Source organism: Rousettus aegyptiacus, unplaced genomic scaffold (genome assembly GCF_014176215.1).
Source record: "Rousettus aegyptiacus isolate mRouAeg1 unplaced genomic scaffold, mRouAeg1.p scaffold_m13_p_15, whole genome shotgun sequence".
NCBI classification, from domain to species: domain Eukaryota; kingdom Metazoa; phylum Chordata; class Mammalia; order Chiroptera; family Pteropodidae; genus Rousettus; species Rousettus aegyptiacus.
In genome coordinates, this window is record NW_023416290.1 from 12,029,403 (window position 1) to 12,040,560 (window position 11,158).

Here is an 11,158-nt window from a genome sequence, read left to right on the forward strand (position 1 = left end):
AGCCACCATGGGCTTCAACTCTGTGCTCGACGGATCTGATTAGGAATGGGTTTCCTTTTCAGTCAAAGCTATCAGCGATGAGCTTTAATGGGAAATTTCGGGCATTTCTCAGGACAAGCCATATCTTAAAAAGCTGTTGCTTGCTTGTCTCCTTCAGAAAGCACCATTCTCGAGGCTTTACGACTCTGCTCATTTTCAAGCATCATTCGTTTCGTTCAAGAGGATTTGACTCTACCTTCAGAGACTGGGGACTACCGTCTGCGAAAGGGAGACTTCATAGCCATCTTTCCTCCATTCGTGCACTATGACCCCGAAATCTTTGAAGCTCCAGAGGTAAACAAACATCAGGCTGGTCACTGCTACTTCTCAGAGACTGCAAGCACATTGCCCTTCCTCATGATCTCTTTCTATCTCTTCCTTTCGCTGCCTTATCCCAGATGGGATTCAAGACAGCTTGATGGCTTCTGTTTTTCATTCCAATGGGAAAAATTTCCTATTTACTGAAGTGTTTCCTAAGGATCTCTCTTTCAAATTTCTTGTGGCCTATAAATAGAAATATAGTGATGAGACTCAATGCTAGTTTCTTCAAATGCAATGGACATTGTACCTTGGCCTTTATCTTTAGGCCAAAATTAGGTTTCATAGAGGGTAAGCTATTGACAGGCAACTTAGAGAATAAATAATGATGAATGTTTTGCTAAGTATTTCCGGAATTGGGTTGGTGTCCCGAAGTCGAATGCCATCATGGCCATAGCTAAGGCCATGTACTTTTTCACCTCTTGCTAAAGGTAGGCACCCCTTCCTAGTCAATTAGGATGGCACTATGAACTTGAGATTGTAAAGCTGCTGCTCGCGGGTGAAGCTCTGAGGGTAATTGTGTCATCTCCCTGTATTTTTTTTCCAAAGCTGGAGTTAATGAATATCAAAGACTGGAAATTAATCCACTCTGGTGTGGATTAATCCCTTAACACCACTTCAGAGGTTCCCCACCTGCATGCAAATTGAATGCAGTCCTCTTCTGCCTGTACTTCTTGTGAAGTCATGCTGTCGCTACATAGGTTTTTGTGTAGAAAATGCCATTTTTTTTTTCCAAAGGGAAATTCGCACGCCTTTTTTGAGCAGTTCAAAAGCCAGACCACTTTTAAACCCAGTTTCTGAGTGAGGTGTCCTACGGCCAGGCTGGATTAAAATATTGTTGAATTTTGGAAACTAATGAGAAGAGGACAGACTTCCAAAACAATGAGATGATCTGTATTGACTTCATCCAGCAGGGCAAAATTTTTTAGGTGAGAGGAAAATGTCCCTGTGGTTTCTATGTGTTTCAGAAGAAGAGGCATTAAATGAATGATGATGGCAAGTTGGAACTACATATTAATAAGTGGACATTTTGCAGATAAGCTTTATTTCCTCATTTGTAAATATCAAAATTTTTACACAGAATAGTCAAAAAAGAGCAAATAAATAATTGATATTTGAAAAATATTTCTTAATTTTTGAATAGTTTTGTTTCTAACTACAATTTTTAATTTACTTTTCATTATGTGACTATTCCAGTAGTCATGAAGTTTACTATTCATGTCATAATAGTAAAATGAATGTTAAAGTTATCAACAAATGCACAATAAGTGTTTGCCAGATCACCTCTATTTTTATGGTACTGTCCTTTGGCCTCCTCCTGTCCTCTACCCCTGCCCCTGACCCCATGATGGAAAGGCCATGAGTTAGGCTTTTAGGAATTTAAAAACCAAAGTTAGATGTTGCAAGCGTGCTGATTTATATCCATATTCCAGTATTTCTGTAGAATACTAAATAGCAATGCCCAAACTTTGCGTAATAAATCAGCCTTTCTTAAGAATAATTACACAGGTTTGCCTTATACTAAATCTATGGAAGAATGGAATCGTGACATTGGGAATACTGACTTAGCATCACTAGGGTGGCTCTCACTTAAGTTGACGAGCACTCTATATTATTTACTAGACCCAACATTAGCCAGTTATGCCTGACTAATGGTAAAATTAACTAGCTAATTTTTTTTTGCCATGGTATTGTTTTTTTGTGAAATTAGTTGAGGAATGCTAATTATAGTTTGGAACCATTTTTACATGATTTGGCAAGATCTTATGTAATCTTTCATTCTATGAACATTCACTGAACATTGCCCACTATCAGGCATGTAGATTAATTCCTTCTGTTCTTAACTTAGGGCAATAACATGCTATAGATGTTCATATGACAGATGTCCATCCAAACACAACCATGTACTGACAGTAAAGAAGAGAATTCTGTCCTTGGCCATTTGTGGCCAAGAGCCCTGGCCCAGGAGCTCATCAGAGGTTCATATTCCCCACTTCCTGTCTTTTGTACACTGTGGATCTTAAAAAGGGAAGGCCAGGCCTTAGATACATAAACAAGCAATAGCTCTTGGATCAAAACTGTGAGGAAAGGCTAACTCCAGATAAAAGCGTAGTTATTCTTGGAACACAGAGCCTGAAGAGACTTAGCGTAGATTCTTTCGACCCAACGAGGCATGGTTTCAGGACATTCAAGACTAAGAGGCTTTAGAATATTACATTTCTGAAAAAGGATATGGTCTTCCTTCATGCGTCTCTCTATTCCTGAATTTCCTCCCTACTTGTCCACTCGGGCGGCTCCGGATTACTCCACAAAAATCACTCGTAATCGCCTCTTCCTTCACAGTGTCCCCGATTCCCACCTTATTTCTCAGAACTTGCCATTGCCCACTCTGTGGCCCGTGTGTACCTTTTATTTATTTTATTATGGTGCACACCACACACTATTTGCAATTACTTGTTGACTCGTCTGTGCTCCCATTTGCTATAAGCTCCGGAAGGAAAACGGCCCTGTCACTGTCTTCTCTGCCTTCTTAGTGCCTGCCGAGCACACGGGAGGGTGTCCATAGAAGGTCGATACATAAGGGGGCTGCTGGGTGGATGACTGTATTGAAAATGAAAACACACTCCAGATAAAATTTAAATCAACATGGTTAGTGCATGTTCAGATATGCTCTGGGCCTAAGTAGATCAAATAGATGAAGTGGCTTGTGTGTAAATACAGCAACTCTATCAGGAGTGGTGAGAACTAGAGCAAAGGGAGAGCCCAGGACGCTGCTAAATGAGCCCATTTGGCTACTTCCGAACTAACCCTCAGCTCTTACAAGCATGTAGACCTGGTACGGCCAAGTCATTTTTTTTTTTCTTTTTTAACTCAAAGAACAGATTTCTGGGTGATACTTAGAATTTTTAAATATTTGGAAAAGTAAAGTTTAAAATACAATGTGGGCTAAACAAAGTGTTTGGGGACCTAAGTGGGTTTGTCGGCTGCCAACATGTAACCTCTGTGTTAAGAATTATTTCCCTGAATATTGTCTGCTTAGCTTATTGTAATGTAGCCAGTCAGGTGGCTCTTGCCCGTGCGGGCAAACAAATCGGCAAGGAAAATGTAAACCGTGAGAGAGAGTAAAGGAAATACCACTTTCCAATTCTTTCTTTTCCTCTATCAGTCTAAATGCTACCCAAGAAAGTCTAGATAAGTTTTCTAGGAATGGGAAGCTTTTCAAAATTTTCTGAAAGGTTTCTCAACTTTATGTTTTTTACCAACCAGAATTTAAGATTTAAGCTCTGGCTCTCAAAGAATCAGTAAATGATAATAATTTTTTTTTTTTTTTTTTTTTTTTGTCAAAATGCACAATTGGAGCTACAGAAAGAACAAAATCTATTGGGTGTTTTCCCTATGGCCAGAGGTACTAAGATATAAAAGGAGGCCTAGGAAAGTCCATATGGAAGAAACAATAAATGTTTAAGTTAGTAACACATTATCATGACCATGTGGCCTCCTAGAGTAAGACCACAGTGCAATAACAAAGAAATTACAAAGCCATGAAGTACCCCCTAAAGCTCTGAACTTGAAAAGTTTTACTTGACCTCATGCAAATCTTCCCTATCTACCTCTTGGAAGTGCAGGGATTATAAAGTGATAGATGACTTTGAAAGCCCTTGAAAAAATCCTAAATCACTATAAAAATCGCTGTGTTGGTATTATTTCGGTTCTTGTCACTGTTCTTACAATATACTAGTCATGACAAATGAAGAAATATTCTGAATAATAAACTTTTGTCTGCATCTCAACCTGGAATAGAGATTGTGCCCCCAGTATATGTCAAAGAAACTAATGTATACTGAGTGTCTTCTATTCAAAAAGCATTTTGATGGTCATAACGAGGGACACAAATAAAAAAGGCTTCGGTCCTTAAGAGCTTATAGTTTACGGGCTCAGCCTTATCACATGGCTTCATTCTCATACCCAGATGCTTCATGCTGAGAGGGTTTCTGCCATACCAGTAAATTGGCACGGCACACCTGCTATGGTGGAACCAGCTGGTAAACCAGCACTCTGAAAAACCTTGGGTTTGTCAGTTTTCATGGTATAAATACCCCCACCCTGGCTGATTCCATGTTACCAATGTGAAGATTCCGACCACGGGGCTGAGACGAAATGAGCTGGTACAAGCTGGCTACGTATGACACAGCACTGCCTAGAACCCAAGTCATGGAGATAAAAAGGAATTTCTGTCGTCTGTCATCTTGCTCCCAGGAAGACCGACTGTGAACCAGGGACAGCAGGACAGCCTTCAGTCATCCATGTAAAACAGTGACAGTTTTTATTTCTAGGAAGTCATATCTTTTGTCAAATTTAGATTTCCATACTCGAATGATGAATCAAATAAATACGAGACCTGATCATACTGGATGTCACCTACCTCAGCAAGACCATGTTTTATGCCTTTTTGTATTCAGGAACTACTTTTTTTAAAAAAAAAAAATCTGTTGAACTGAACTGAACATAATATTTGGAGAACACAAATTAGGGTGTTATACAATGTTCCTCGTCACTTATACCAAAAATTCTTCTCCATCCATAAAATTGAGTCATCTATCCAGTCTTGATGTCTAGTGCTAAATATTATACCACTTTCCCTTTGTAAACACTGAATATTCATCTGCTCTTCATTCTCTACATGTTTATTTACTCATTCAATATTTCTGTTTTCTTCAAAAGCTTGAAGATTGCTTTTAAAATATACTTTATTGTCATGTATTTATTCATTAATTCGACAAACATATATGGAACCTCTACTCTGTGCATAGCACTCTGTTGGGTGCTTTAAAAATAGAGATAAATAAGACAGTGTGACTCGAGTCTCCTGGGATTTCTTGGCTCTGCCATCTCCTGTGGGTTAGCTCTGTCTCCAGCCTGGTGGCAATGGCAGGCATCACACCCACATACAACTAGGTCCAGAGGAGAAAGGGTGACAGATCTTTTCTGCTGTTCATTTTTCTTCTCAAGAAGGGAACTCCCAGATGTCCCCACAGACTTTTCCCCCATAGCATGGAGGAGATTGGTTCACACACTCTGGCCTAAACCAGAGGCCAGAGTGATATGGTTACCAAGATTGGAGCCTGTGTTGAGGTGTCAACCACAACAATCATTGGAGGAGACGTGGGGAATTTCAGCATCTCATTCTTTCTCTTGCTGTTTCTCTGTCCTCATCCACTTAATGATATTGTGTTTAATTGACCCTCTTTAATTATGAAGCATTAAACTATTATGGTTACTGCAAAGAGTTTAAGTCGATATGATGAATCCTGTTTTTAACTTGTTCCATATGAACTTTGCATCTTGAGCTTCCTAAGCCTTTGTTCTATATCACTGTGACCCCCAAATCTTAGGGGTCTAACTGTTATATCCCTTCTCTTTTGGGATAAAACCAGATGATATCCCTACCAGCTGCCAGAATCCCTTCCTAATATTGGCTCTTGCTCTGGTTCTCCAGGCCCTGGAAATGGAAAACAAACTAAAAATAAATTTCTACTCAAAAATATATTTATGCCTATGTGCCCTTTGACCTCGGTGATAGTCATGGAGCAAAAGAATTGTTTTTTTCTTGTTTCATAATGTAACCAACTCAATAAGAAGTTCCAAGATGTTTATTATGGGAAAACTGAATAGAATATAATGGAAAACTAGAGGAGAGGCTGATTGACTAGAAATTGGAGGGAACTGAGTGCAAACACTAACTGAAGGTCGCAGGGGTCGGGAGCATTATGTGTGTGTCCCGCTGGCCTCTCAGAGGGTAGCGTGTTCTCTTTCATGAAGAAGAACAGGAAAGCCATGACAGTTTCTGGCTTATTTATGAAACTGAGACATTATGAAGTCACAGTCAAGCTAAATTTATCTTTTTTTATTTTCTGGCTTAAACAATGGGGCTCCCGTGGGACCACTTAACAAATCATTTCATGGCAAAATTGACTTAAAACTAATTTGGCCTAGACCAGGAGCTTGTGGGGAGGGCACTGGTTTCCTAAAATTAATCAATGAGAAGGAAGAAGCAAAGGTTCTATAGTCAGGCAAGTCATCCGGAGCCACGTTAATGGCCAGAGGTCACCAGGAAAGAGTGCCATGTAGTAACTCTGTCCCCAGTAACAAACTGTACATCGAGAAAGAGTGCCCTCATTCGTGACTACAAGGATGGACGGGTGCATTTCATTCCACACCGCTTAGATCCTTCAGCTACATCCCAGAACTGTCTGCTGAAAAATATGCTTATGTTCTAATGCATATTCACTTTGCTGTTACGATTGCACCCACTTGCAAGTCAGAGGGGCACAGAAGCTACCCAAAGTGTGTTTTGTAAGCATGAATATTTATCAAAATAAGTATCCTAGGTAAATGAGGATAAACTCAGTAGTTTTAAAGAGAATGATTTCTCTGACATTAACACTGGCATTTTGAGTGAGAAAAATGGATCATTTGTGATGGATTCAGAATCTCTTCCCATATTGTAGGCTCTTCTCTATAACTTGAGAGATGCTTTTGATCTGAACTGCTTCTTTGTCTTTGACTTCATGGAGTCCCTATCAAACTTGTGTGCCGAGCAGGTCTAATTCTAATGAGCACCAAGTACAGGAAATATTTGGTTGTTTTCATGCATACCATGTGTATTAATTTAATCAGTGGTTTAATACACCATGGCCTGAAATAAGGTCGCTCAGTCTCCTCTTGGAAACTCAAGTGAGTAAATTAAGATGGCGGGCCAAACACCCTAGATGAGCCAGTCTCATCATTTTGTGTAACAAATATTATAACTCATTTATGGAAACATATCGGGAACACCTGCCACCCTAGAGCTAACCCAAAGAGAGTTCATTCTAGTAGAACCGTCTTAGGAGAAATTCAGTACAACATCGAAAAACAAGCGAGACCGATTATGGGACTCTTATTATCTTATATCTATTTAATCCAAATGGCATTGGATTAAATAAGCATTGAGTTCTAAGCTCAAAGTTCTCATCCAGCAGTGGCTGACTAGGAAGAACGGAAGAAAAGTATATGAGAGATCTTCAGGCAGCTCCTGTTCATCATTCGCCATAACAATGGTGACAAAGCAGGAGACCTCAGCATAGGAGAGAAATGTGAATCGGAAAGAAGTCATATAGGCGCTTGGATTTCACTCTGATACGGGAGAAGTAATTTCTTAGTAGCGTTTGAGTTTTTCGAAAGTTCGTACATGATTTGCACTTAGTCAAGTTTTACTTTCTGGTGTTTGCTGGATTATTATAGGAGCCTTTGAAGATGTGCAGGTGGGGGCTGGCAACCTTGTGGATCTAACATCAAACTATTTCATGTAAATTTCTTATTTTAACCCTCTCTATTTCTTCTTCACAGGAGTTTAGATTTGACCGTTTTACCGAAAATGGTAAGAAGAAAACCACCTTCTTCAAAAGAGGGAAGAAGCTGAGGTATTATTTACTGCCATTTGGATTTGGAGCCAGCAAATGCCCAGGCCGATTTTTGGCAGTTAATGAAATAAAGCAACTGTTGGTTATACTTTTAACTTATTTTGATTTAGAAATAATGGATGATAAACTTATACAACTAGACTATAGCCGCTTCTTATTTGGTATTCAGTACCCAAATTCCGATGTTTTATTTAGATACAAAGTCAGATCTTAAAGAAAGTAAAAGAGATCTATCAAAATTACCCTCAATGTTTTCAATTCACCTGTTTGTTTTTAATTTTTGCAAATGTAATAGCTTTGCTTCGTTTGTTTAAAAAGTGCCAATTTTTATTTGTTCTGAGATCAGTCCAGTTTGCCCTTGGTCATAAAACCCATCAGAAAATAAAACAGAATGGTGGCATGAAAATGGACATCGAAATCAATGTAATAAACTTAAAATCGTGTTTTTAAGTTTCTGCCTATTATGCTTTTCACCTGTCATAGAAAACAGAAGGTAATAGATTTGACACTGGGGGATTTTTAAAAGTCATTCAAATTCTTCTCTAATATGTACATACACGCTTTATGTATTACTGGAAATTTGTGCTGGAAATGGACTCAGTCTAACAACTCCAAATTCTCAGAGAAGAAGGAAATTAAATTTCCATGAGAGAGACTGGATGAAAATGTTCACTTCAAGTATAATATCAATAATATCTATATTGCCAGGGTGTGTTTATGTTAAATGAGTTTTGCAGTAGATTAAATACTTCAACTTCACTTCAATATTTAAGCATCCATAAATGCTCTTTATTACTTTGTATACCATGACTCGATAGAACAAAATTTCTTGTTCTGTACAACTGCTCATGTTCAAGTTAGACACTGATAAGATTGAATGTATAAGAACACACAAAACCTATTATATATTCAGCAGTTGCCCTAGACTTTAGTATTAGGTTCACTGTGGAAACAAATGTTGAAATCATTCCAAGGTTGATTATAGCATTTGGCTTTAGTGTAAACTATAAGGTTTATGCCAGTATTGCAATTAAGTCTTTTCTAAATGCTTCTATTTATATCAACTGAGAAACTAGATAGCAGTATTTGTTTTTGACACCTCACCTTTTGGATTTGGAGTTTATTTGTAATATTCTGAATGTACAACATTTGTAATGAAATATAATTTCCATATGCCACAATGCAGCATTGTGTCCATGATTCAAAGATTTCTAATATCAGATTATCAAGGGGTTGTCTCTCATCTGACATAAATGATGATGCTTTGTATAAATAGGCAAAGCAGATAAATAAAACTTGGCTAATTCGTGCTGTATTAACCAGAACTTTTAATATTTCAGTAATGTGCTATTTTTTTAAAAAAAATTATTTTTGAAATAACATTATAAAATACTTACCATACTTAATCTTCTAGCGTTTATTTTTCTCCTTCCTGAAGTATGCTCTCTAAGCAAATGTTCCTATGTGAACATCTACTGGTCTAACCTCTACTTTTGTTTGATCGAAGATGTTTTTATTTTTGCCTTCAGTCAGGAAACATACCATTAGGTGCACACATCTGAGTCAAGAGTTATTTCTTCAGCACTTTGAAGATATTGCATGTTCCTAAGGCTTCCATCGTTGTTGTCAAGAGGTTAACCTTTATCAGTTTAATTATTCAATAGGTCATTTGCCTCATCTCTCTGATAGCTTTAACATGTTCTCTTTGTCTTCGCTGTCCTTAGCTTCTTTCTATTTGCCTTGCCTGTGCTTCTTGAGTCTGAGAACGTGTGTCTTTTATCAAGTATGAGATATTCTCAGCCATTATCTCTTTCGAATATTACCTCTCTTAGGCTCTGTGTTAGATCCTCTCGCTCTGTACTTCATGTTCTTTGACCTTTTCTCTCCATATTTTGTACTTCCAGTTTACATTCTAGGTTAAGTTCTTTAGATCTCTCTTCTAGTTTTTTCTCTGTACATTGTATCTGATCTGCTCTTTAACTCATCCATTGAATTTGTTTTTTCCTTCTTTTCATTTTAACCTCAGTTCATAGGATTGAGTCATCATATTCCTTATACCCCTCAGTGCATGGTACACAATTAGAGTTGGTCCAAACGGGGCCCGTCTGACTTTATTTACTTATTCTATTTTATCCCTAACCTCCACCATCGTACTCCTCCCCATTGTAGGCAAACATTCTAAAGTGTTTGGTGTTTATCTTTTTATAAAACGTATATTAGTATCTTGGGTGGATGTTTTTAATTAACATAAGTAAATTTTCTATAAGTCAGATCCTTAATTTTCTCATGAAGCTCAATGTTTAAAAAATATATCCATATTGCTTTATATATATTTAATCTATTCTTCTAACTGCTGCATAGTGTACCATAATGTGTACCCATCATGTTTTAATCATCTATTTACCCAGAAAACTGTTGGTGGGACTGTTAATTTGAGGGAAAAGCCAAAGCCAACCCTAAAACTACCCCGACTTGTCCTTCCTATGGTGCCCAGACACCCTCCATCCTGTGCCGCTGCAAACCGTCAACCCCCATAGCACATGTGTGCGCGCGCGCGCACACACACACACACACACACACACACACACATTTGGCTTGGGCCCTAGGCTTTCTCTTTGGCCTGCCACAAAGCATAGACTCCTTTTGTACCAGGACATCTAGTCTGCCATACTGCCTGAAGTAGAAACCTCCAGATTTTTAAATTCCTCTTAAAAGTACACTACTGTAATGTTACAGCAGAGACAACATAGGAAATTATTCTCTTTTACTTTCTGCATAGTTTATAATTAGAAGCACATATAGGGATTTAGAATAGAAAGTAATATATAAAACCGTTCAGAAAATATACAAAGCAATGGACAGTAGAATCAAAACAAGAGAGTCTTGGGACAGGCTTAAATCTAGTAAAGTGTGTTTATGAATAGAAAAAAAATGTCATGGTGAAATAAGTTAAAAGACATGGATTCTGGCTGTGACATAACTGGTTTATCATCAACAAGTTACTTTGCTTCTCACTGCTTTAGTTTCCTTATGTGCAAAATAAAAATAATAAGGCCTTTTCAGCACCACAGAGTTCATCAAGAGGATTAAACACAGTAAGATGTGTGAACTTATTTTTGAAAAGTATAATGCAATGTGAAAATATAAAGTTGTGGAAGACATACTTTAACAAGTTTGTGCCATTTAAAAACTGTTCCTATGTATTTGTAAAAGGGAATGAATTTTTGTCGTTAGTTTATTCATTATTCACTTATTGATTAAACATTTGTTAAACATTTCCTCTATTATAGATATGATGTTATGCCCTGGATCACCCTTCTTAAAGAACACAGTTTATT

At 37.8% G+C, this 11,158-nt stretch overlaps 1 protein-coding gene across 3 annotated transcripts in view; it reads left to right on the forward strand.

The window, feature by feature from the left end:
* Positions 1 to 9,135, forward strand: part of LOC107514800 (cytochrome P450 7B1) — a 147,691-nt gene extending 138,556 nt beyond the window's left edge. For all 3 annotated transcript variants that reach the window (XM_036232823.1, XM_016152878.2, XM_016152876.2), the window contains 2 exons: positions 158 to 333; positions 7,747 to 9,135. In XM_036232823.1, the coding sequence (XP_036088716.1) occupies positions 158 to 333; positions 7,747 to 8,034 (464 nt within the window). In that variant the 3' untranslated portion in view covers positions 8,035 to 9,135. The remainder of the gene's footprint in view (positions 1 to 157; positions 334 to 7,746) is intronic.
* The last annotated feature ends 2,023 nt before the right edge of the window (positions 9,136 to 11,158 follow it).